Source organism: Anguilla rostrata, chromosome 2 (assembly GCF_018555375.3).
Source record: "Anguilla rostrata isolate EN2019 chromosome 2, ASM1855537v3, whole genome shotgun sequence".
NCBI classification, from domain to species: domain Eukaryota; kingdom Metazoa; phylum Chordata; class Actinopteri; order Anguilliformes; family Anguillidae; genus Anguilla; species Anguilla rostrata.
In genome coordinates, this window is record NC_057934.1 from 2,697,777 (window position 1) to 2,725,084 (window position 27,308).

The following is a 27,308-nucleotide window of genomic DNA, read 5'->3' on the forward strand; positions in this document are numbered from 1 at the left end:
TTCACCGCTGTTTTTGTTTTTTGGGCCACCTGCGTAGACAGCGTCACAGCCGTGCTGTGCAAAGGCAAAACTAACGTAGTGGATTCTTGGTCTAAGCCCTTATAATGGATGAGTCACGACACAATTACTTTAAATTTCAGAAAAATATTCCAGTTACTACATTTACATGTTGTGTGTTAGTAACATGTTATTATGTTCTTCTTACTATAAGCTTGGTATTGTGACCATTAATATGCAGAATGAGACTGGCTTGCTTGCTTTCAATTATTTTTAAAAGAATTACATTAAATGATCGAGCTGATCGGAAGCCTTCTGTTTATTTTTTATTGTTTAAAAAATCAACAAAAAAGATTCAGCCATTATCTCAAGTGTGTTTCTGCAACAGGGTGTAGTATGATTTTAATTTAATCAAGTGCACTCCACAAAAGTATCCCATATAATGTAACATTGCGCAGTTTCTTTGGAAAACACAGTGCAGCCTACCTATCCATCCTAACTTTCTAACAGTTTTTGAATCTCCAGCAATTATTCTCAATTAATATTATGCTTGTGAGAAGTTTTCTTGCTCAAAGTGTTACTTGAAGGAGCTAAACTGAGTCAGTGAAACATGCTGTTAACATACTGTGATGTTTGCAGCTTTCTTCATTTTCAGTGTTTTGAAAACAGTCATTTGACTGATTCTATTGGCTTCCAGGCTAAAGCTTCACATGCACATAATCTACGCTTGCAGGTAGACAATTTTGTTGTCAAAAATAGAAATATAGCAAGCCATTTATTCACGAGAAACGCACTCACAGATATAACATTATGAAAATATTTGCCTGCAGGTATGTTAATCTACATTGCTACAGGTGTCTTTTTTCTCTCTGTACATCTAATATAATGTTTGAAATCAATGGAATTTTAATGCATACCTTGTCAACGTCGGCGGGAAACTGGTCAGGAGCCCTTCCCCAGCGAGTTTAAAGTTTAATATGAACAGAAAAATCTTTAAGTCTGCACTTTTTGTATCCAGTCAGCTCTCAGGTGCGTTGATTACTCGTCCGACAGGAATGTATGTGCTTTGACATTTTCGACTTTTACTTTTTTTCCTCCTCGCAAATTTTTTACCGACAAGTTTCGACACAGCAAGGGGCTGTGATTTACTGCCACGCCCACATCATTTCAAAAAAGAAAAGAAAAAAAAAAAATACCCCCAGGACAGCAATTTTATATTGGGAAAAAAAATATGCCTGCAAGTGATAGGTCAGTGCTACTTATGCGTGTGTGTGTGCGCGCGCGCGTGTGTGTGTCTGTGTGCGGTTATTTTTTTATTTTGTATTTTTTTAAATTTGAAAATGTTTTTTTTTTTGGGTGGGTGGGGGGGGGGGAACGTTCACTGATAAAGTGCTGTGCCCATTATAAAAGAATATTTTTATTCGAAAGAGAGTTCTTGCAGCATGACTAGGCCTATCACTGAATCAGTACATGGGTGAATTATGGCCTTCGACGCTATGTGTCAATGACTTTTTTTACACTCACTAATAAATGTGCAAGGCACTCAAATTGAGATAAATGTGTTAGACCGTTAAAACTGAGCATCAGGATTACATTTTTACCATCTACGAAGAAATGAGATATATGATATAGACCTAAACCTGTTTCAAGAAATTATCTTTGCTGGCTTGATCTAGGGCCAGGGACATTATCGAATACATAAAATATTAGTTTGTGGATGGGAGTTGGATTATTAAGTCAAAGGAGAAATATGAGAATAGAACTGTGTCACAGAGAATGTACATGTTATAGGCTATAAAGAAAGTACAGTTTGTAGCCTTTGGAGAATGTAGGGTTTGTAGACCATGTAGAATGTAGAAGTTGTAGGCCATGTAGAATGTAGGGGTTGTAGACCATGTAGAATGTAGGGAGCTGTAGGCCATGTAGAATGTAGGGGTTGTAGACCATGTAGACTGTAGGGAGCTGTAGGCCATGTAGAATGTAGGGAGTTGTAGACCATGTTAAATGTAGGGGTTGTAGACCATGTAGAATGTAGGGAGTTGTAGGCCATGTAGAATGTAGGGGTTGTAGACCATGTAGAATGTAGGGGTTGTAGACCATGTAGAATGTAGGGAGTTGTAGACCATGTAAAATGTAGGGGTTGTAGACCATGTAGAATGTAGGGAGTTGTAGGCCATGTAGAATGTAGGGGTTGTAGACCATGTTGAATGTAGTGGTTGTAGACCATGTAGAATGTAGGGTTTGTAGACCATATAGAATGTAGGGAGTTGTAGACCATGTAGAATGTAGTGGTTGTAGACCATGTAGAATGTAGGGTTTGTAGACCATGTAGAATGTAGGGGTTGTAGACCATGTAGAATGTAGGGGTTTTACGTTATGGAGAATGTATGCTTTGTAAGCTATCATACTGCTGATTGAATATAATCCTTGAGTACTAAAACACCGCACATTTGAAATCCCCAGCATGTCGAAACCTAGTATCCATAGAATTATTAATTTTATGTCTCCACATTAGGATGATACACTCGAGAGGAACCCGGGTTGAGCAAACATTTCAAAGAGACGCCTGCCTGCACAGGCCTTCCACCTGCTGGCTCCAGGCGTTAACCCCCCCCCCCCGCCCATCCCCGCCCACCCCCCCCAGCGCGTATCGCCCACCACATCCACCCATGCACTACTCCGCCCCTTTCAGTGAGCACACAATCCGCACTCTGGCAAACAGAATGTGTTCCCAGAACGATGATATATGGGATAAGAGAACACCAGCTTTTCTTTAAAAAAATAAAAAATAAAAAAAACAAACAAACAAAAAACTATGAAATGAAATTCATTCCATCATACATCTAGTTAGTTTTGATAAAACTGAAAGCAGACAAAGAACATGCATCACTGTTCTAGTAGTAACACTCCACTGATCAAGTCCATCTTTGTCACTGTGAGGATATTATGCTCAAATTCATGTAAATTTTCACTTCCAATCCAAGAAAATTCTAATTTACATACTAATGGATACATATTGCTTGATTTTTGCCGGATTCTTGTGCCGATCAGCTGATTTCTTCGCTAAATTTGGCAATGAACGTAATCTACTTACGCATCCGCAATTTTGTTTTGTTTCCCATTTGAAACCACATCAAAGGAATCCCAAGTGCATTCTGTTCACACCCATTACAGCCACTACAGTTGATGACAAATGCTGCGCTTTGTGTTGGAAAAGCATATGGTTGTAAAAACTCACCACAAATGCCTGTCTGTTCATTGTAATTACTGGTTAAATTGATAGTACGCCACGTGCATTACTGGATGAGTAATATTTGTGCCAGTCCTTTTATATTGAAGTAAATGATGAGTGAAAAATGGAATAATGTTGTCACAGCATTATAATTGTGTCTAAATTGTGGATGGTGGAGTACACCTGTTGCACAAAGATCCATCTGTGAATAAATGCGAGAAAGTTCTGTAAAAAATATTGCAGCTGCATCCTCATCAACATTTCAATGAATGTTATCTTCTAAAGCAGCGCTACTCAACTCCAGGACCTGATGGTCACTGTCTACGGGTATATATGCACTACTATCACTACTGATGTGTCTGTGACGTCGCTATTTGGCGGTCATTTTCAACTGATTTAATTTCCATTTTACCACGCACACATAAAGAAAAAAAAAAAGGTTTTAGGAAGCACTAAAATAGTAATAGAAGAAAAGATGTCTGGGGAAAGCCTGTATCGTCAGGCCTTGAATGCCAAAGCTTTGCACTTGAGGGGAAAACACATCTGTCATCATGCGACTGACACATGTTCTTCCAGAAAATAAAAGAGGTGATGTACAAAAATGTGAAACATCAATGCAAATTCAGTTAAACTGACTGAATTTTTTTTTTTTTTTTTTTTGCTGAACTCATCTGTGGTTTGCTCTCCTGTTCAGCCTCACACCACCTAATGCATGAACATCATAGTCCTGGAGCATGTATTTCCACCCTTCTCATTTTAATCCTGACAGTCATTTGTGTTTGAAGTGTATTGGCCATAAGTACATTTTTACAGTATGTACACAATCTGTTGACACAGTTCAGTAAAATAAAGATAAATTATAGCCAGCAAAGTGTTTAATTATTTTAATGGAAACATACTGTCTTATTTATCAATGTTTAACTGAAACCCCCTTTTAAATGTTTTAAATTCCAAATGTGTACATTTCTATTGCATCATTCCAAATTACCATTAAAATGACAAGTGAATTTTTACAATAAAATATTTTCTAATCTACTGTAAGAATGTTTCCATCATAGTGGATTGCTTCACTGCATTTCCTCACATTTGTGGATCACGTTTAAATTCATTTCCTATACTACTTTTATTGTACACAAACATTCAATATAAACGGTTTACTTTATGATATTCTCTCTAATTCCCCTTGCTTCGCTGTAGTTTTGGCGGCTCGTCTGTCTTCAGTACCGAGCAGCTTTCAACCCAAGGAGTAGAGTTCATTGTCTGCATACTTCATACATTGCCTCAACAGGTACAATAACATTCATGACCAAGAGAGTAGAGTCTCTTAAATTCTTGATTGATAAGTAACTTGGGGTTGTACCATAAACATTAGTCATATGAGCACTACACCTATACATTTGTACACAGCCAGAAAGAGAGAAGCACAGTTGTGAATCTCATATTTCTAATTGTTTGCTTTGAATTGATATTTTGCTAAATCTTCACGCAGTGATCACAATTTTCAACAGGAATCAACAAATGTGATCATTTTAGAGGTGAGGGGGACCAAATTGTCTCTAACTACCATGAACTTGCAACTCAGGGTGAAATAAGCATGATTTACAAAAAAAAGAGGCTAATTTACCATACCCTGCGGTGGTAAGTGTTAGCCAGACAGGTATATTCAAGTCCCGACAGGGTTTCCATTTCATTCCATTCTTTACAGCTTTGTCCACAAAAAAAAAAAAAAAAAAACATATATCAAATCAGTATAATGCAAGAAAATGAGCAGAAAATACTCTACAAACTTGTATCGTCTGTTTAGTAATACACCATCAAAACCAAAAACAGAGAGAACTCCACCAACATGTTCACTTTTCCCAGATGTCATCAGATTACAACAATCAAGTGTGTTTTTTTTTTCTTTCCAAAGGGACCCCTCAGTGTGTGCTTATATTTGTTTCAGATCTTCACAGTTTAAAAGATTCGCCAGCCAGAGAGGACTGTAAACAAGCTGTAAAAAAAAACATGAAACAGCTGGAAGACAGATGTGAAAAAATGAATCACAAAGCATTGTTTTTGAAAACTGTATCCAAGCATAACTGAGTGTGTCCATTACTCTGTCAGGTAGGAATGAATTCCTTTTTTTTTGCGGTGCTGTTGGTGTTGAGGTGATTGCAACTCCCACTACTTTTCACTACCTTGGGATGCTGATACTTGTTGTGAGCCACAGGTCACTTGTAAATAGATCTTACACAGGTAGCCAGTGTGTGGGCCACTCCTCAGTGATTGGGCCCCGGCTTGTTTTTTGTGTGGGGAACGTGTTTTATGACTTGACGCTCACTTTTCGTTGCCATTGTCTCTTTTATTTTTCAGTGTCTCATCACTGGCTCTCTGGTTTGCTGCAGTGTTGTTCCCAGTTCCACAGGAAACAGCAGCTGGGACGTGTGCTTATTTGAGAGGCCACTTCACACCTGCCGCAGGTAAAACTTCTCTGAAGCTTGGCACCTGAAGCTCTACGCTCCGGGAAAAAACATTCTGTGGAATTTCAGGAACGGCAGCTCATGAAGCAATCATTGTAACTCCTAAACACCAGATTCATTAGCTACACAATCTACAGTTTTAAAGTGGGGAACAATTTCAGCATTTGTACCTGAATGTGGGGTACAAATCCGTGACTAATTTCATAAATAAATGCATCAAACTCATAATAGTTGTTATTGGGTAAAACATGGCTGAACTCACGCTATGTATTCTAGGCTAAAAATACGAAAGTACCACTGCAGTAAAGGCAGCATTACATATCATATAGGCCTACTGAATCTAATCAAAACATTCAGATGGACCATGTTCACACAAACAAGCAAACAAATGGACAGATCAGCAGGAAAAAAAAGTCTTGATTATCTGCCTGACATTCCTCTGATAGGGTCCTTTCAACAGTTTGACACAGTTACATCCATCATCATAGACAGTAAAAAAGGCTGTAAATTCTCCCATCAAATTTTAAATGGATGGATCCAGATCAAATTCCTGCATAAGCTGCTTTGCTGAACAGCAAATTAAACTGTAATATGTAAAACAAAGTTGAATGGAAAGAGAAGCACCCTGAATTCCCTTCCCCAACAGGATTATTAACACTGGATTAAGACAGACTGTGATGTATTATTGGATTAGTGGTGCCAAGCTGGGTGGAAACCAGCCATAAAAGACAAATGTAGGCTCTCGTTTCTGCTTGGCATCGGCGCGTAGACGTGTCAGAATCTCTCTTAACTCTGACGGCTCCGAAGGAAGGAAACACTAGCCAGCGCAATAAATAGATTTAGATTTTAGATTTAGACTCAAATTTACTGTCATTGCACAGAGTGCGAGTACTGGGACAACGAAATGCAGTTAGCATCTAACCAGACGTGCAAAAGAAGCAGTGAAGTGCAGTAAAGTGTATGTCCACAATATAAATATAGAATATGGGGGATATGAAGAAGCTAAGGTACATACAGTATGAACAGTATTGACAAGATGTACAGTATGAACAGGGTGAGTATAAACACTATAGACAGTAGTATAAATATGAATACACTATAAAAAGATATAACCAGCATAGACAGTGGTATAAATGATATAGTAGATATGAATAAATGTGAATGCACTATAGGTTAGATATAAGCAGTATAAATGTGAATAAATATGAATACAATGTGTGTCAAATATTCTAGTGAATCATGCGTTCATGATTCACTAGAAAGCTGGGTCTAAAAAAGAATGTAAAAATATACACGGAGATTCTAGAGGACACAACGGGCACAAGATTTAACAAGCAGGAGCTCTCACCCCTTTTCGCCCACAACAAGCAGGCACTTTGCCAAGCAAAATATAGCACTGATCGTACCACAGCCCCGTGAATCACCACAGCAGTCCGTCAAGTGAATCTCCCCCCACTGCTGCTGCTGCACGCATGCACGCATGCACGCACGCACACGCATCCACACACACACAAACACACACACACGCACACACTCTTTTCTGAAGAACGTGAACAGGATCATTCTGTCAGTGAGGATAGGCTCACCCCTCTGGAGATGACATACAGTAAATAAATGCAGGGGAGAAGAGAGAAAAAAAGCACACAATCACCGTTTCCTGCCATACGCTAATATGGAAATCAGCGCAAATGTGACAGCTTAACTGACTCATGACAGGTAAAAGCGAGAAGAGACAGATTTGCTGTCGCTCTTCTCTTCTTCCTTGTTGGCACCATGCTGATGGGGGGTGGGGCGGGGGGTTTGGGGGGTCAATGGGTTTCTTCGAAAACAAATGGATGGGCTAGGCCTTCCAGACTGCTTTGCTCTCCACCGTTCCCCATGACCATCAAAGGCAAGATTCAACATCAGCCCTGAATGTCGTCTTGACACCCAACCTTTTTCGTCAGATTCACAGGACGAAATCGAGAGAGACCAAGCGCGTAAAAACAATCAAACCCCACACCTGCACAGAGCCGCCCTCTGGACCACAAACAGGCACCTGAGCACCCAGGCAGGTGCAAAGGTGTGGCTACAATGAGGGGGAGATTTAGCAAGGATGGAGGCTGGAAGACCCGGTTCAATCTAAAATGTGACGGTGGGTTCCAAACTTTGAAAAAACCCAGTCAACAGGGATGCATACCTTTTCCAAAAATCTGTAATGCCTCTGAAGTGAAATATGCTTTCTCTGCTCCCTTTACTCCCACCCCATAGCCCAGGGGTGTCCAATATGATCCCAAAAGGGCCGGTAGGGGTGCAGGTTTTTGTGTAGTTTTTTTTTCTGATATTCTTTTTTCCCCCTTACAGCAGGTGACAGATCCTGTTGAAAAGTAATCCTTAAAATTTTTAAATAAAAAACTTTTATTCATTCCTCCCATTGGCTGAACATCATTACCCAGCAACAGAAGCCCCTTACAACAAAGCAAGACGGGGCACAGACAGACGGTACAAAACTCGACAGGGGATTTCACAAGGCTCCAGGGGATCGACATCCACCGAAAGTCACGAATTGCTCTTGAACGTGCTCAGACAACACAAGTGTCAGGACCCAAGGCTGTTCAGCTCTGAAAGGATCGCTGCTTCCATGACGAATACACACGTATCAGCTACAGGGAGAGCAAACGGCTGAAACAGGACCCCAGATACAGGCAAACGATGAAAACTGAACATGACTAATTCACACGCACAGAACCAAGATGCCTGAACATTTTTTTTTTTTTTTTTTTAAAGCAAACAAATGTTAAACTAAAGCCTACAGCCATAACTGACAAACAATCATATGCACAGCTAATATCGACATATTGGGAAAGGTTGGGAAAGGGACATAGGTACACGGATTTAAGGAATATTTCTACTAACAAAAATTTAAAAGGTCCGGACACCTGCGTCTTACAGGTTAAAGGTAAATATGCTATCTACAAAACAAGGTTGGAGACAAAGAACCCTTCATTGCCCAATTTCATCAAGGAGAGAGAGACCACAGCACACGAGCATTATCCTATTTCAGAAAAAACACAGAATATATTATCTTGTTTTAGTTGCACATTGTAAGTTCCTGAAGTTGGTACAGAATCAAAGGTGAGTCGAGTTACAGTATACTGTATGTGTTTTGTCCGTTTACCATCTGCTGTACCATGTTAACATGTCTGCTACTCCTCCTCATCCAGTGTACATGTTTCTTGGCTAAATAAATTTAGTGGAACTTGTTGTCACATTATTGTCCAAGACACACACTGTTACAAGACAAAGGAAAAATTAACATTTGGGAACATGCGAGCGTTCAATGATGTGTACGTTCCGAAGTAGGAATAACTAATAATTAAATTATAAAAAATAATTAACTCGGTCTGTTCGGGGCCTCCAGTGACGCAGCCCATAAGAGCGCTTTCCACATGCTCATTGCGAGCCGCCACGCCGGGGGTTCGAGTCCGACCGTCGACCTTTGTCGCATGTCTCTCCCTCTCTCTCCTCCTAGTTCTTCCTGTCTCTCAACGCTGTCCTATCTAATAAAGCTGAAAAAGCCCAAAAAACATATTAACTTGGTCCTGTTCTCGCAGGGGAAACACTTTGTTTTCGATTCCATGTTCTTGAAAGATGCCGGTTTCAAACCTCATGCAGATAAGAGACATGGAACGTGTCATAAAAGTTCACAAAAATAAAAATGAGTAATATCTGAGGACTCTGTGAAACTACTTGTAGCATGAGTCACGGTATATTTAATAACCCCAAAACCATTTGCCTTAGGATACCCCAAACTCAGCAGTCCTCCTCCACGAATGCTCACTTGTTTTGTCAGCTCTGATGAGTGAATGACACAAACTTTAGCCTACAGCCATGTTGTGTTCTCGTGTTTCGCATGTTATCAAGCACCTGTGTCCGGCACATGTAAAGCGCACGTGAACTTCTGTACATAATACCATGTGACCAGCTAGAAAGGGATATTCCCTTGTCTGTTATTCAGTGTTAAATCAGCAAACTTTCAAAATACAGCACTAACCCTAATCATCGATCGTAGAGACTTGCAGCGTTTGAAGCTCTAGAACGCTTCTTTGTAATTCAATTCAGTTTTGTTTGTATAGTGCTTTACAGTGCTATAGTGCCACAGAGACACGGTCACCAAGATGCTTTACAGGGGAAACAGAAAAAGAAAATTGGGGGGGGGGGAAAACTCCTCAATGGGAAGAAAAACATTCAAATGGTGGCAGGAAAAAAAAAAAAAACTCCCCAATGCAGTGGCGTCACTAGGGCTGGTAACACCCGGTGCGGTCAACTGTTGGTGGCACCCGATGTTTGGCGACCGGGGGGGGTGCTGTTGGAAGTTTGTTGACAAAGGGGGGGGGGGGGGCGGTGCTGTTGGAAGTTCATCGGGAGGGGGGGGGGGTAATGGGTTTGCTGGCCGGTGCGGGCTCAAGGAATTGCGTGTTATGCATTCAAACGACAAAGCGCTTCTCGTCACATTAATATCGCTAATTAAATCAAATCATTAAATCATTTTCCACACAATTATTGGCAGTCATTTCGGTGTCACAGCCCCCCTCTGATGGGGTCACCCGGTGCAGTCCGCACCCCCCGCACCCCCCTAGTGACGCCTCTGCCCCAACGGGGAAAAAAAATCTCTGGAGGAACCCTGCACCACAGGAGGAGCCCATCCACCCCTGGCAATTCTATGATTAAAGATTAGATTAATTACAGGATCTTGACATAATGGTTTTTTTCTTCTTCGGTATTTAAGAAGTATTAAGCGATCTATGGAAAAATGATTAATTTTCCTCCAGGGAAATATTAGCAGCAATTTAAATATTTAACACCCACACACACATACATACATTTTTGTTTTGTCCTTATTACCGTGTGGGATTTTGATTATCAACATCTGCCTTCAGCAAACATCGCTGTTCACTGCTGGTCTGAAGTCACAAGGCATTTCTATTTCATATTTTAGTCAAATTAACAACAGGAGCTTCTGAAGTACACACAAAGTGCTCTTGCTTGTCTTTGCTACTCACGAACACAAAATGACAGTGGCTCACCACAGCTCAATGTCACGCAGTCTACTTACTTTCTTAGACTTCACTAGTTGTCCAAAACAATTTTTCGTTTCTTTAAAATCACGCTAAATACGCACACCCATGACTTTGCCAAATTAAGGGGAACACAACCCCATAGTAATTGTGCAATCTCAACAAAAAAAAAAAACAAACAAAAAAAAAACATTTCAACTTCAACTACTATAAGTGCCACAAGACATTTAATTATGAAATTATGAATCCGATGCATTTCATACAGCTTTAGTCACAGCATTATACCAGGTGCAGAAATTTCACCTGAGGCCAAACTTTTTCAATTACCTTGTCATGCACTCTGGGGAAAAGGAGCCCGTACCATTCTACAAGATGTCCACATCTTTCGCTGCATTGAGTTTGTGAACTGAAAAACCAATCACAAAATTCACAAGCCGCAATGGAGATAGAACAGTCCAAATTAATTCCTTTTAGTTTTTTTTTTGTGTGACTTTAAATATATCACAGTAACGCTGACTGTCATACTGTCTCAAAATAGTGCGACAACTCATAGAGTTCAGTTTGATGCCCTTGAACTTTAATTCAAGGGCATCAAACTGAATCCCAAAGAGGCCACAGTGTCTGAGGGTTTTCGTGTTTTTCTTTAAACGAGCTGCCAATTAAGGCCTTGAGAATAAGCCGTGCGGATCCCTTAGCCAATCAGCGGCTTAAATGAACCAGGACTTAAGTTTGACACATGTGCTTTACTTGTATGCCACCTTTCATACACAAATGTGACACAAAGTGCTCCACAAGCAAGTCATTTCATTGACATTTCATTGAGTTCAGTCAATAAAATTTAAAAAGCGACCCTTTCTAATCAAATCAGTTGCCATGTAACACATTACATAAAATAAAAGCACTAGTTGATCTGATGGATTCAAATCACTCGTACAGGGGCGACATAGCTCAGGAGGTAAGACCGATTGTCTGGCAATCGGAGGGTTGCCGGTTCAAACCCCGCCCTGGGAGTGTCGAAGTGTCCTTGAGCAAGACACCTAACCCCTAACTGCTCTGGCGAATGAGAGGCATCAATTGTAAAGCGCTTTGGATAAAAGCGCTATATAAATGCAGTCCATTTACCATTTACAGAAGTATCGACCACAACCTGCAATAACATACTGGAATTGACAAATAATGTACTCGTAATTAATTCATAATAGCCTATACCAGTGGTTCTCAACCTCGGTCCTGGGGGCCCACTGTGTATGCTGGTTTTCGTTCCAACCACAATTGCAATCCCGGAATTATAACAAGCTATTATTTTTCCTTAATTAGGTGCTTCTCATGTCAGAGGGATTATTTGCCCACTTAAGCCACCTTGTGTCAGAAATAGCTATGCATGCCATAAAGAATAAAAGTCCCATATTCACATTGTGCTATATTGTAGACGATTACATAAAGAGGTTAAAAAAACTTTTTAACTAATCAAAAAAAAAAAAAAAAAGACTGAGGCAAATCAGCAGGTTTCTATTTGGGGAAAGTGTGGACACCTGGTCACTAAATCTAATCATTTGATAGATAACGAAGAATTCAAAAACAAAGAAAATGATAACGAGTCAAACCTGTATTGTGCTAATCAGTTTAAGGGAAATATTATGCACTTAAACGCGTGTTCAGCAACCTAATGAGGAGTCTATTAATTACCCTCGTTAATTTCATCTGTTAAAAATGTTACCTCTTTTTAAGTGATTGTTTGCAATCATTTAAAAACCAACACAATAACACAATAAATGGGATTTTATTCTTCGTGTCATGCAAAGCAATTCCTGACATAATGTTGCTTAAGAGGGTAAATAATTCCTCTTAATGTGGAAAACACCTAATTAAGAAAAATGAACAGATTGTTAAAATTCTGAGATTGCAATTGAGGTTGGAACGAAAACCAGCATACACGGTGGGCCCCCTGGACCGAGGTTGAGAACCACTGGCCTACAGAATTAACCAGGCGGAACTGACATTGGAAACATAATAACGTGGCAGCCAACGATTTCCGATCATTAACATCAGCTGAAAATGTAAGCCGTCTCCCTCCTCTCACAAGTCGTTAGCAACCCGGTGTAACCAATTGAACAGCTCTATAAGAACAGACTATAATAGGACTGTCGTCTCATGTTTCTCGGTACAGCAAGCTGGCGTAATTCACGTGGGCAAAGTCGGGTGGGGTTTTCTGGTCTTTAAAAAAAAAAAAAAAAATGATCGTGGCAATTTTCTGCGTGTGTTTGTTAAACTACGCGTCCTTTTCCGCCACCGAGAGACCGGAAACTGAAAATGCCTGGGAAGATCATTTCCCGTCTGAAGCGGATTTAAAGATTGCCCCGGAGCAGAAGTCAAACCATGCAGCTATTTCCGACTATAAATTGCCGCTTTATGTTCACGGAGATGATTCCGCTGCAGTAGCTAAACAAAAACAATGGTTTCATTTCAATAATCGTGGGCCGCTCCCGCAAGAGGCAAAAGATGTCATGTTGCCGACAACGATTTTGCCACCGGCCCCACCCAAGCCCTCGTTCCCAATGGTGGATGCACTGTGCCACATGGATAGGATATACGTGAGGATCCTAAAGAACGCTGTCAACGACACCCGAGCTTGGAGACACTTGTACTTCGGGAACTGTCGCGTCAATGCAGCTCGAGGTCTTCACTATTACTTCCTCTATCCTATTACAAGCTGTGGATTAAAACCGCAGGTAAAATGGCCCGGGTTTTGAGCTCGTTTGAAGTAGAAGTAGTTTCTGAGATGTGCTTATTAAAACTAAATTTAAACTCTTTCTAGGTCCTGAATGACTCTATAGTGTTCACAAACTTGGTTCGTTACCTGCGTAAATTCACAACCCAGAGCAACATCACACGAACGCCGACCCTTACCGTGCCAGTGACCTGCAAATACCCGCGGTAAGACGCGCGTGAGTAGTATGCGCGTGGTGCGTGTGTGGTGGTGATCCGTCTGAACGCTGCTCTTCCTCCAGGTATCAAAGAACTTACGATGTTGGCATTCACCCAATTCTTGGACGCAACTACACGATGTCCCCTCCCACTAGAGGATCCATGGTTCTCGTTGTGTTGGATGGTATGTGACCGACTTTTTTTTTTTTTTTTTTTTTTTTTAAATTGTGAATTTTTAAAATCTCTTGCCATTTCTTTCTTTAATAGCAAACTGGGCTCCACTTGGCACTGGGGCACACTTTAAACTTGGCGAAGGTATGCACTTTGAGGTCCGAGCTGGTGGTGGTCAAAGAGTTTTTGCCAATCGCTGTTGGATCACTCCCTCTGACAAACCCAGTACTACGCTCCTCTTCACACCGATCAAAAACTACGGGTAACAAGTCTTAGTTTTTTTTATTTATTTTTTTTGGGGGGGGGGGGGAGGAGGAGGAGGTTTGGTTGTCTTCTGCTACTGTTCCCTTGCACTAATTGTGAGCTCTGACCACAGCTGTATGGTGGACAGTGTGAACAGTAGCCTGTCCCACTACCACGTGACCACAGACCTTTCTACCCTGAGGTTTATCATTGAGGCCTTTGTTTTTCCCTCCATGCCTGCAGAACAGGTAAGCATCTCATTCCATTTCCCCCCTCCCCCTCCACCTGTCATTAACCTGTGCTCACCCACCCCATAATACTGGTGTGCCTGTGTATTCTAGGCGCTCTCCGTCTATTGCGAGGTCACTGTTGCGGCCACTGCGACTCTTTACAGGAAGGCCTGCACGTACGACAGGACGTCTGACATGTGAGCACATAATTTGTGGGAGGAGAGTCTCCGCTTGCGGTTTCTTAACCCTTTTAAAGTAAATGTGTAAATGTTTGTCCTTCAGGTGGCATGAGTTGGACCGTAGAAACGATGCTCTTTGTCTCTGCTGTAAAAGCGTTTGTCCAGACCCCCCCAGGACTGGTAAGCGTGCAGCACCCCTAAACAACACACTCATTCCAAATCTGGGCTTCTGACTAACCGTTGTGACCCTTATTCCTGTGCCGCCCTGCAGCAACCCCTGCCAATAAAGTTTCCACTGAGCCTTTCCTGAGCTGGGATACGAGTGCGGGCAGCCAGGACCACGCCACGTCCTGGCCGGAAAACGGTATCCAGTACGAGCCCAGTTTTAATGGGAATTTCCCACAGGAGTGGGCTGAGGTTTGTATGACTCGACTCGTGTGTTCTGGTGTGCTTCATGTCTGTGTTTAACCTTTTTTCTTTCTCCCCCCTCCCCATTGTCTTTCAGGAACCATAGGGGTATGTTAAATAAGTGAATAAAAACAACTTGTCCCAGTCTAGTTTCCTCTTGCCTGATTTTGCTTTGTGCTGTTGTGCTTGAATGACAAGAGCGTGGCTGCTCAAGCCCATCATTTAGCCCTCCATTCGATTGCGCACACAACCGCTCACATCGGCATTCACTGGCCTACATAATTCAATCCAATCTAAAAACTGAATTGCACCCTAATATGGAGTGGAATATGCTACATGGCTAATGTTGGGGAAGCTTCTCTGAAGCTGTAGCTGCCCATATGACCCTGGAAGTAGTTTAAGCTGCAGTGCTATGCCCAGTACAGGAGTAAACCAAGCTGCTTCATGAAAGTAGCTAACTACATTGAAGCTACTAAATTGAACTTGCCTATGGGCCATCATGCCAGACTTTGACTGACAGTTTGCGCTGACCCTCTTTAGATTGATTCATGTTTAATTGGGCTGCCTGTTAATTTCAGGGGAGAAAGGATCAAGCTGAGTTCTCATGAACTTGTCCTCCATTTTAAAGAATGACTTAACATTTGCTAACCAGTGACTTGATTTTTATTTTATTTTGTGACCTCATGAATCCAAAGCAAAACATGCCAAGCTTAAAGTCCATTCCTTTGCTTAAACAGCACTTGGGAATCGCTTTCCTCAAATAACGAGTTTTAAATCGGTAACTAGCTTGCATTACTAAACTTGGATGCCAACTACCTTTATCGCATGGCTATGGTACTGCAGACTCTGACTCTAAATTCTTTTTTTGTGTGTAAGCACTAGAGACTTCTGAGGCAAAAGAGTTGGGCTGGAAGAAATTGCTACACAATGATTTTTGCAGGAAATGTGTGTTGGGCAAATGGAAAGTCCTTTTCATTTCAAGCGTCTCTGAAGCCACATCAATTACAGACATAGCAGATGGGGAAAGCTGGATCCACACGTCAATCATTTGTCACATTCTGGGGGAAAAAAAAAAAGCTTCCGCAGAGGATGCATTCATGTTTCCTCGCTAAAAAATCCTTCATCCTAGCTCCTTGAAAGAGCATTTAACAGGTTGCAATGACTGTAAAAAAAAATAAAATAAAAGTGAGCGTGAAACTTTTACGTTGGTGTTCTCAACAAACATTGCCGTTTTAAACGGGAACGACAGTTTTCCATCGACGACGTTCCCACGCGACGCCTCGCAAACGATGACCGTGATGAGAGCCTGGGGCCTTGAAGCGGGATGCGTTCTCAGCCCCGGGCCCAGCGGAGCGCGTATTCCTGCATCAGCAGGGCCGCGTTCCTGAGCATCTCCCCAAAGTGCTCCGCCGCTCCGGCGCGCAGACGTTCCTGCGCCGCGAGGGGGCGGAAAAGATCGACGGGCTCGGCCGCGCGGAAGACGGGCGGAATTCCGACTTCCTTCGGAACCCGACCGTTCCCGATTAAGGCGTGAAGGAGCTCCGTCTTCCGAAGACCCTCCCGGACGAACTCCAGAAGGTCGCAGGCGCGGTCTTCCAGCTGGGTGGCGGACCACTCCGAGGGCCTCTTGTCCAAGAGCAGATGGAGCAGCGCGGTCTTCAGGTGGTAGACGCTCAGGGAGGTCCCGCCCGTCAGGCCGACCTGCTTCTTGTGCAGGAACGACACGATCTGAAGGCAGCGGAGGTGGCACGAATCTTCCGGCAACCTTTCAGCCAAATGTTTAAGCAGGCGCCTCTCGTAGACCGCGAAGGACAGGGGCCAGGAGGTGGGCGAACGGTCGCCCGCGTCCGACGTGAAGTGCGAGACGAAATAAGCGTCCGAATCTTCGAAGCGGACGGCCGGAGTGAGGTTGAAGACGACGGTCTTCCCCGATCGGAACCTGACCCTCAGAGCCCCCGGGGAGTCCCGGTTGCGAAACGTGAGCTCGAAGTCGTACTTGTGGGAGATCTGCCCCCACGCTTTCGCGACGGCTGTTCGGAACCACTTGGTGACCCGGTCCCTGGCTAGGTACGGCGTGTCCTTCGAGCACAAGAGGCTCTCCAGGACGTCGGCTTTTGTCGTCGCGCGCGGGCCGTGCACCAAACACAGCACGTCCTCCTCGGGGCCGGCCGTGGCGCAGAGGCAGCCGGCCTCGTCCCCGGCGGGCCCCTCAAGCCGGATTCTCCCCGAGGCCTGCCCAACGGGACGGGCGCCGTTACCGGAGCCGCGCCAAAGCCGAAAACTGAAACGGTAGGGCTCCGGCGGGGCGAGGGGGACCAGCAGGTCGCACGCCAGGGGCTCGCCCGCCCGCCACGACTCGTACACGCTCCCCACCCCGACGCAGTCCTCCACCCGCAGGTCGGCCTCCCCGCCGAGCGTGCGCCGCAGGGCTCCCAGCAGGTCGTCGGAAAAGCCCTCCACGAACTCCAGCGTCCTCCAGCGCTCCTGCGAGGCGCCGCGGACGCACCTCCCGTAGAAGCCCCCCCCCAGGACGCCGCCGCCGCTGCCGCCGCCGCCGTCGTCCAGACGAAGCGCCCGGGGACAGACCGGGACCGACCCCTCGGCGAGGACGCGGTCCTCAGCCCGGGCCCGAGCGGGGTCCCGGGAGTTTGGGCTCCGCAGCCGTCTCCACAGGAAGTGCACGAGGAGCCAGAGGAGGACGTCGCCGACGCCATTGGGCCCGCCGTCCGCGTGAGTACTGTTGAGGCCACTCTGGCGTACGTAAGTCTGTTCCTGACCTCCCGGAGGAAGCTGCTGGTACACGGGACAAAAATCTCGCTCTGATCTCGACACCTCTTGGGCTTTTGGAGAAGGCGCCAGCTGAACCCCTTCCTCTTGTTGCACCGTCATGGGAGCGTTGTTCTCATACCCCACTCTGCTGAGGTGGTAGAAAATCGCCGTCACCACGGTTACAAAACTGGCAGCTTGCATCATGGGTGGTCGCTCTGTAGGGAAACAAGGGAGAAATGGCAGTGCAGCACGTATAATGGGTAAGGAACCGGTCTTGTAACCTAAAGGTCTCAGGTTTGATTCCAGGGTAGGACACTTGCCGTTGTACCCTTGAGCAAGGTACTTAACCTGCATTGCTTCAGTATATATCCAGCTGTATAAATGGATGCAATGTAAATGCTGTGTAAAAGTTGTGTAATTCGCTCTGGAGAAGAGCATCTGCTAAATGCCTGTAATGTAATGTAATGAGAAATGCTATTACTGGGACTGGCAGTAGGTCAGCTCAAATGCACAAGTCAATTTGAATGAGCAGTCCTTAAACTATAATGCCAGAATTTTCTGCTTCTTCTAACAGACGTGGCATCCATTTCTGTGTAACTAGCATTGTAAAATAAAACCGGTTGCTCGAAATCAAGCTTAAAGTAAACAAATTACAATTAATTCAGTTCAGTTACATTCAGGCAAAAAAAAGATGCACAAGATATAACGCAAATCAGTCCATTCGTGAAAACCTTTCTTCGTTTACAGTTAAACTAGAAGCAAAATACTAAAATATTTGAAAAAAAAGTTCCCCTTATTCTGATTCTATGTATGAAGTGTTTTTATGGTTTTACGTGAACAGGAGGGTAGAGTCAATTTGACAGCTCCAAGACAAGGGCTCGGTTTACAGATGATCACGCGACATCTTACGAATGAGTCCATCACAAATCGGAAACAGTACGCGGCAAGTAGCTAAAAAAGTGACTAAAACAAATCGTAAAGTCATGATGGCTGAAATGGTTAAAATATTACACAACAGTGATCGCATAGCCTGTATGGCTGACATAAATAATAATAATAATAATAATAATAATAATAATATACTTCTTAAGAAGGCTACAGGCTCCATAAGACAAAGTCAATGCACCCTGTATATCCTGCGGTACATATCATTGACTCCAATCGAATAAGTTCAATACTTACAAAATTTCTGAAAATGCTATTAGTCATAAATAAATATAAACGAAGCTAACGAGCGGGCCTATAAACCTGCACTAAAACAACAACCACAAATTGGCCTGCTACGATTTTTACACCGCCTAGAATGCTACAAACGAAAACAGTTAAGTCCCTATATGGAAGTATTTTCACATGAAAGTTCAGCTTAAAAGGAAGAGTGATTTAGGAAGCCTACACTTTAAAAAGAACAATAATGGACTTAAGATGTTGAAGATGCAGCTTTCTCGTCATAGATATTTGTATATAAGGAAATTCATTTTTACCAACATAAAAAAGAAACGTCTGAAAACATATTTGGGCGCAACTGAGTACCCAAAACTGCAATGAAAATGCAAGTACAGTAAATACTAACCTCCTGACAAGACCTCCCGAAGGTTACGTTTTAAAAGCGGGGTTAATCTTGATCGTTATTTGCACGGAAATGAGAGAAAGGGACAGCAATGAAAAAGAATGAGTCAGTTATTTCTCTTCCTATGTAGTATGCGGGTGAATGTCGGCTTCACTCGTTTCCTGAACGCAAAACACCATAAGTCGTATTTCCTTCCTACTAAACTCATCATTCATTTCCCTGTCTGAACCGTCGTCGAGAGAACAAACTTGAGGCGATGCGAAGTAATCAGTTGATTAGCCTATATTAAGTATGGGCTGTATTATACCCCTGTATCTCAGTTTGAGAGCAACAAATATTTTAAATCGAACACGTGTTCCTGGCCAAATTACGGAGAGCGCAAGAAAAGTAGAACGTTCTTATTTTTTAGGGGAAATAGATGGTGAACATATCGAGTAGCATTAACGTTACTTATTCATATCTTGAACCGTTGGTTTTCGATAAGTGATAGTAACCTATTCAACAATTAAGTGTTTTTAAAAGGCGTTTTGAAATTATCGTAGAAATGGTTTTAAAAAATTGTATGGCCATCAGCAGCATAATTGTGTACGGGACCACAGTGTCACCAGCAATATGATTTATCTGCAAAACTTGAGTAGGCCTACTATTCAAATAGTCCACACTGAGCGATGTTAGCGAAAGAACAGGACACAAATAAATTGCCATTTTGTCTACAAGTCTGGTAATATCAGAGAAACTCAAATGCTAGCATTTGTCATCAGAGTTTGGCGACTTTAAAGAGAAAGTTGTAAGTTTAAAACGGTGTGGGATTTGTCTGGTATTGATGCCAAATATTTCACCTAAAAACTTTCTTGAATGTTCTAACAGCTGCATAAATAGTGCGCCTCTATCGCCCTGGATTAGGGTGTCTGATAGGCACTTTTGAACGTAGTGTTAACATCGCGTATAGTACCACATTTAATGAAACGGGCTTTTCCTATAGGTTGTAGCCTACTCTAGCCACAAGAGGGCAATATAACACTTTAGATTCAAGTAAGTTTGGTTGCTAGAAATTTGAGAGTTATCTATCATAATTTAAGTGACACAAGGCTCTTGCTGTCAGAGTGAAGCAGTAATCAAAGTAATAAATAACAACAAAACATAAGTCAAATCCTCTGTGTATCCTAACATCTCTGTACATCCATTTGCTCTTCAAACTAATATTTTTACAGGTATCGTCTGCACCCACAGAGGAAAGGGTAGAATAGTTCTTCATATAAGAGAACCATTTCTATGTCTGTACCTAAGATTTCCACTAGAGGGGGCGAAAGGGCACAGGTGTCATTCGTCCCGCACCGTGGTCCCCTTGCACAGCACGTCCAGGAACATCTGCAAGATGGGCTAAAGATAACATCTCCGTCTGCGAATCCATGTTAAATATCATGCATGCACACATGCACGCTCTGTCTCGAACAGACTGCACCTATCAGCTTGTCAATTTAGGGTCTTTTTTTGTTATTTTGCTAAAAGAAATTTGCTTTAACAAATTGACCACAGTACATTGGCCTTATTACCTTTGATATTTATTATAATGAAACGGGAGATTAGTAAGTAAGTTTATGTTTTGTTAGTCTTCTTATTTGAACAATTACATAATATTGGAACTGCCAAGTAAGACACATTCCTATGTGGGAACTTTTTGCAGATTTTTTACAATAATACTTCAACTCTCACATTCAAAGGAGTAGTTCACTTCCCAGAGTTTCCTTTTATTATTTCAATTTTAGTGTATGTTATTGATTAGCCCGGGCCATTTTTTATAGTGCTGACAATGGAGGATATTTCTGAAACGTAGACAATTCTGATAATGAATTCGTCTTTGGGGATTCGCGGTCTAAGGCGAGAAGTTCGCTTCAATGTAATGCCATGGTACAGACTGCTTTGGAGCTGCTTAAACTGTATGTTCTTGCTTTAGACCAGAACACCCCTGAATGCCCCCAGTAGAACCTAGGCAGACAGACAGACAGATAGATGGATAGATATAGATAGAACACCTGTAACAATCAGTCAAAATTTGGATTGGATCTGAAAGCATTTGAATGTGGCTAGATTTTGCTTAACTCATTTTGCAAATTTTATTGCCCGTCTCCTTGGCAACAGCAGGAGTGCAAATACGCATCTGCCTTGTTTTCTTCAATCTCAAAGGTTAAAGAGGGATGCAAACAGAGTTTAGAAATTCTCAGTTTTAAATTATGTCAGCGTAACTTAGCTTTCAATACGTAACGCAGTCTATTCTATGCCGACGAAGGACGAAGCATGATAGCCTTCTGCTCTCTCTCTCTTCATAGAAGCATACAGCCGTATTAAACTAGTGACATTTACGCAGCTGCGTTTTCAACGTAAGGAGCACCTGGTCGTCCTCTTCCACGGCCGTTTTTTTATTTAAAAAAATCGTTTAACAAGACCTGCTTAGGAGGACAAACTAAAGTAAGTAGCCAATAACTTATCAATTTAGAAAAATGTTTCGATTTATGTCATTTTAAGAGGACTTAAAAAAGCAGTAGTTGGGAACGTGATGAAATGAGTTAAGAAAAACTGGCTTTCATTCCAACAGTTTGGCATATCACACTGGATTATAGAGAAATGTAGGCCATAATTTCAAATTCCAAATTCCAAAACGCAATAAACTGGGACATTGACGATTCAGATAGTAGATATATGCCAACAGTCATATTAAATTAACATTTAAGATAGTTAAGAAGTTGTTTAGGCTACATGTTGCAACTTAAATTAATCTGAAACTACATTTTGCTTTTCTTTGCCCTCTTCTCTTTGTTTTTCCTCAGACTGCAAGAATGGATAAATTTCGTATGATGTTCCAGTTTTTGCAGTCCAATCAAGAGTCTTTCATGAATGGCATCTGTGGCATCATGGCTTTGGCCAGCGCGCAGCTATACTCAGCCTTCGAGTTCAGCTGCCCCTGTATGCCGGAGTATAACTACGCGTATGGGATCGGGATTTTAGTAATTCCGCCAGTTTGGTTTTTCTTACTTGGGTTTGTGTTGAACAACAACGTTTCGATCCTGACTGAAGAGTGGAAACGGCCGGCAGGAGAGCGCGGGAAAGACCCGACGGTCCTGCGCTACATGTTGTGTTCAATTACGCAGCGCTCTCTGATCGCGCCAGCGGTTTGGATATCCGTGACGCTGATGGACGGGAAAAGTTTCCTTTGCGCCTTCAGCGTCGACTTGGACGTAAATCGGTTTGAAAAGCGGAGAAATCACAACCTCTCGGAAGCGGAGCTCCTAAGATTGCTGGCCAAAATTCCATGCAAGCACATATTCGAGGGCCATGACGTTATATCACGAGAAGAAGCATCCAGGTATATCCAGTGTATATCACAGGTGAGGCCATATATCGTCTAATTATAACGCATGCACAGGCCTACAAATAGTGAAAGATAGACTGAGATATCAAGGTCTGAGTTATCAAGCTGCTGAACACATTTTATCTTTGTGTATCCAGCAAACGGTAAGTAGGCCTAGTGTGAAAAACTGACGAGCGTCACTAACCGTGTATTACTTTCTTTGCAAGTTCACTACAACTTGGCTACAACACAAACGAAAAATAGAAATAAAAAACTCTTAATTCTTTATTATGTTATGAAATTGCTCTGTCATATTCAACTTTGATTCTATTTTTGTGCTGACTAATTTTACGTGAGAAGGTTGGACATTGGAGATTTTTTACAGTAGGGTTAAACCGGATGCCGCGTTTGCTCTCTATCCCGCAGGCGTTTGGTTGGACCTTCCTGCTGCTGCTGACCGTCATCGCTTTCATGATCAGAGCGATCCGGCCTTGTTTTACGCAGGCCGCCTTTCTGAAAACCAAGTATTGGTCCCACTACATCGACATAGAGCGCAAGATGTTCGACGAGACCTGCACGGAGCACGCGAAAACCTTCGCCAAGGTGTGCATTCAGCAGTACTTCGAGAGCGCCAGCGGCGAGATGCACAGCTTTCACAACCACCGCTTCGACACGCCCGACAGCGACGACGAGGAAAAACACAAGAGCGACGAGGAGAAGCTCCTGGGCATCACGGCCCAGGACGACATGAACAAAGTCCTCTGGAACTGGCACGCGTGCAAACCGCCACTCACCCTGAAAAAGGACCTTCTTAATGGAGACGCCAACGGAAATGGTTTGATGAACGGCTTTGCTCACCAGACGCCCAAGAAAGAGTGGGTTACCTACCATAGTAAGGTTTGAACATTTATTTTAAAAAATGACAGGACCGACAATGGAATTTATATAAATCAAATCGCATGTCCGGGATCCGAGTGGACAAATAATTTGGCGAGCAGAAAATAATCTGTATTTTCACGGGCATCATGCGGCTCCTTAAGAACATGCGAGTGAAAGGCTGCGAACATTTTGAGCTTTCATGTCATGACGTGATGTCAAAAACGACACGACAGTGGCACACTGACATGATCCTAAACTATCAAGTGATCTCCTGCTTGATTTGTGAAGTTAGACTTTATTAATATTATTTACAAGCTATAACAAAATAAAGCTATTAAAAAATAAATGAATGAAAAGATTAGCATGCCCTGTAGAGTGTTTTCCTTTATATGTGATTTATGTTTTTACTAGAAATCTGAATATTAAGCTGATGTAGATCTGTTAAACGTCCTCCTGCAATTATCCGCCCACCTGTAGCACCATCAATAAACGCTTGACTTACATTCATTTTTTATTTACAAATGAAACACAATATCACCGAATGGAGACATTCTGTTTGGTACAACTTCATGAATGATATTTGCAGGATTGTGGAGGGTTAAAATCATTCAACATTTTTGCCCAGATTAGGCACTAAATCGAGAAGGTTACATAAAGTTTCACATTATGTCGTCACGCGTACTTATTGCCGGACAAAATGCCAAGATCCTTTTGCAGCTCCAGTTTGCCAGCAAAACTGTGATCAGACAGGACTTTAGACCCAGCGCACCCACCGCTCGATTTGCAAACCAGAGGCGAACATTTCCACGGCCATACAATTTGCATGGTGAGGACAAACACAGAATCGTCATTTGCATGCTTTCCTCGCTTGTTGCGTTTACAGATACGCACTGGCCAAACGCAGTCTTAAGCAGAACATAGAAATGTTGGCGCGGGCGGCAGCATAGTGTAACGGGTAAGGAGGTCACGGGTTCGATTCCCAGGTAGGGCACTGCCGTTGTACCCTTGAGCAAGAGTAATTAACCTGCACTGCTGCAGCATACATCCAGCTGTATAAATGGATGCAATGTGAAAAGTTGTTTGAGTCGCTCTGGATAAGAGCTTCTGCTAAATGCCTGTAATGTAATGGACAGCTAAATGGGGTTTGTAGCTTCCCATTGAAGTTGGGGGAGGATTTTATGTTAAATGTGACACACAAGGCCTCCAAGCTGTTGAGAAAACAGTGATTTGTGGTCGTGTGTTTATGTCGGAGATGCAGTCCCTTCGAGCCGCCAGCAGGTGGTGCAGTCGTGCCATATTAATTTCTGTAATATTTCACTGCTTGGCAGGCAGCCAAGTATGTGGGTGTATTCAGTGTCAAAGTGCCAATCCCATATCAGTTATCAGTTCTTTCGCATAAAGGCCACGGGTTAGGACTATGGTTTGGTAAACTTATCTGAGAATGGACAAGAAAGTACCTGAACCTCCAGCTCATCTGAATTCCTGGCTATTGCAAATTGCTTGGTATTAATTTCCCTTTGCAGCCTTGAACAATCAAATTATATGAATTTTTTGTTGTTTTGCCAGCATAATGATTAAATATCATGCCAGTTCAAAGATGTAGGCCAGGTGTTCAACAGAGAACAACTTAAGAGACCACTAAGAAGAAGAACTGTTGAAATATATCTCTTAGAACTTTCTCTTTCAGTTTTTCTTCCACCTGTTTTTTGTTACTTATAATGTGCTTCTGCTGTTTCTTCTCTCTCGCCATGACTCATGCAAGGTGCGTAGCGATGCTAATAGTTACTTTACGTGAGTCAGTGGTTCTTTCAACAATGGTTCAATTCATTGGACGGTGGAAGCAGGGACCCATGGGAAAGAAGAAGAAATCACAACATGGTGCTTCGGCATGCTACACTCGAGCACCAGAAATTTCTCAGACTCATTTGAATGAAACTGGGCCTTTCTTGAATAATGCATGCATCTGGCGTCTGGGGTTCATAAAAAAAAATGTGCTCGCAGTAACATCTCGGTCTTTGCATGTCCCATTAGCATGGCAAAACCCAGCACGACTTGTACAGTCGGGCACACCGCCTTCTCCCTGGCTTTCGAAAAACAGTTCTTTAAATTACGTCAGCAAAACCACCGTTTCTCACGCTCGCACACTACAGCTTCTTTAAAGATGAGAACCCCTCAAAATGTCTGACAGACAAATATGCCCAAAGGTGACAGTGTAGTGTAATGGGTAAACTAGGTCTTGTAACCTAAAGGTCACAGATTTGACTCTCAGCTGGGACACTGCCATTGTACCCTTTATACCTGCATTGTTTCAGTATATATATCCAGCTGTATAAATGGATGCAATGTAAATGCAGCATGTAAAAAGTTGTGTTAGTTGCTCTGGATAAGAGCGTCTGCTAAATGCCTGAAATGTAAATGTAATGTGACGTTCAGCTGAATGGCAAAGCTAAAGCTGTACAAGGGAGCGATTGTGGGAGGAAAAAAAAGTATTTTTGTTTAAATTCAGTAAAAGGGGGTGGGGGGTGGGGGCAAGAATGTGTACCCTATGTGAAGAATGCAGCATTGTCTTTAATTTGTTTTGCAGGCTCAGCTGCTGCTAGCACAAAAATAACAGAAAGCCACAGGCCTGCGTCCCGACCTTCGCTCATGACCGCGGTCAGAACGAACGCTGTCCACCGCCGTCTCTCGCACAACCGACAGACGTGAGAATACTCCTCAAACGTACGCTAGACATCTGCAGCCGATTTCACAAACCATCTGAAAACAGAGGCCAAAGGCACACAGCATCTCTCTCTGTGTACGCGCTGACGCACTCACAAAAACCCTCCCATCTCAAACGGCATCCCCGGTGAGCAAAAGCCAGAATCTGGCTGTCAAAGAGGGTGGAAACCTAGGTCTGTTTTGACATAAACAGACTAAATTAACCCCAAATATAGCTCTGGGTTTTACCCGGATATAGCCTGGCTATGTCCTAAGTCAACTAGAGAACTTAAACCTTTCAACCAGATGTAGGCCAAGTTTTACCTGAACGCTTACATAGACTTTTCACCATTAAAATGTTTGCTGGGATTTTGCAAGCATTTACTGGAAGTAGCAGCAAGTACTAAAAGACATTAGCTGTGAATCCCACAGCCACAGTGTTTCTCAGAGCAGCGTCTCATCCACAGTCCCGTGTGGGCAGGTTCCGTAGTGCTTTAGATATACTGTCTCAGAGCAACAGGTCTTCTAGTCCTCCTAAACTCTATGGTGGTGCAGCGGGTAGCACTGGAGGTTCCGTAGTGCTTTAGATATACTGTCTCAGAGCAACAGGTCTTCTAGTCCTCCTAAACTCTATGGTGGTGCAGCAGGTAGCACTGGAGGTTCCGTAGTGCTTTAGATATACTGTCTCAGAGCAACATGTCTTCTAGTCCTCCTAAACTCTATGGTGGTGCAGCAGGTAGCACTGGAGGTTCCGTAGTGCTTTAGATATACTGTCTCAGAGCAACAGGTCCTCTAGTCCTCCTAAACTCTATGGTGGTGCAGCAGGTAGCACTGGAGGTTCCGTAGTGCTTTAGATATACTGTCTCAGAGCAACAGGTCTTCTAGTCCTCCTAAACTCTATGGTGGTGCAGCGGGTAGCACTGGAGGTTCCGTAGTGCTTTAGATATACTGTCTCAGAGCAACAGGTCCTCTAGTCCTCCTAAACTCTATGGTGGTGCAGCAGGTAGCACTGGAGGTTCCGTAGTGTTTTAGATATACTGTCTCAGAGCAACATGTCTTCTAGTCCTCCTAAACTCTATGGTGGTGCAGCAGGTAGCACTGGAGGTTCCGTAGTGCTTTAGATATACGGTCTCAGAGCAACAG

The 27,308-nt window shown here is 42.9% G+C and overlaps 4 protein-coding genes and 1 long non-coding RNA gene across 8 annotated transcripts in view; 2 read left to right on the forward strand and 3 right to left on the reverse strand.

Moving 5' to 3' along the window:
• The window catches only part of col17a1a (collagen, type XVII, alpha 1a), a 32,808-nt gene extending 31,739 nt beyond the window's left edge, over positions 1-1,069 (reverse strand). For all 4 annotated transcript variants that reach the window (XM_064315257.1, XM_064315239.1, XM_064315248.1 and 1 more), the window contains exon 1: positions 915-1,069. The gene's annotated coding sequence lies outside the window, so the exon portion shown is untranslated. The remainder of the gene's footprint in view (positions 1-914) is intronic.
• A 3,710-nt stretch (positions 1,070-4,779) lies between these two features.
• Positions 4,780-12,501, reverse strand: LOC135243749 (uncharacterized). The gene is made up of 2 exons (XR_010326779.1): positions 11,076-12,501; positions 4,780-5,746 (listed from the first exon to the last, which is right to left on the reverse strand). It is a non-coding gene; the product is annotated as an uncharacterized LOC135243749 (long non-coding RNA).
• A 325-nt stretch (positions 12,502-12,826) lies between these two features.
• On the forward strand, positions 12,827-15,053 carry zp3c (zona pellucida glycoprotein 3c). Its single transcript, XM_064315475.1, has 9 exons — positions 12,827-13,477; positions 13,564-13,682; positions 13,757-13,857; positions 13,941-14,106; positions 14,221-14,335; positions 14,429-14,514; positions 14,600-14,676; positions 14,768-14,913; positions 15,002-15,053. The coding sequence occupies exons 1-9, from the start codon at positions 12,983-12,985 to the stop codon at positions 15,008-15,010; spliced, it is 1,314 nt and encodes a 437-aa protein (XP_064171545.1). The 5' UTR covers positions 12,827-12,982; the 3' UTR covers positions 15,011-15,053.
• A 491-nt stretch (positions 15,054-15,544) lies between these two features.
• Positions 15,545-19,646, reverse strand: LOC135243535 (inositol 1,4,5-trisphosphate receptor-interacting protein). The gene is made up of 2 exons (XM_064315449.1): positions 19,244-19,646; positions 15,545-17,888 (listed from the first exon to the last, which is right to left on the reverse strand). The coding sequence occupies exon 2, from the start codon at positions 17,875-17,877 to the stop codon at positions 16,237-16,239; it is 1,641 nt and encodes a 546-aa protein (XP_064171519.1). The 5' UTR covers positions 17,878-17,888; positions 19,244-19,646; the 3' UTR covers positions 15,545-16,236.
• LOC135243610 (calcium homeostasis modulator protein 1) lies at positions 17,544-24,180 on the forward strand. The gene is made up of 3 exons (XM_064315564.1): positions 17,544-17,634; positions 22,066-22,623; positions 23,013-24,180. Exons 2-3 carry the CDS (start codon positions 22,075-22,077, stop codon positions 23,487-23,489), a joined length of 1,026 nt encoding a protein of 341 aa, XP_064171634.1. The 5' UTR covers positions 17,544-17,634; positions 22,066-22,074; the 3' UTR covers positions 23,490-24,180.
• The last annotated feature ends 3,128 nt before the right edge of the window (positions 24,181-27,308 follow it).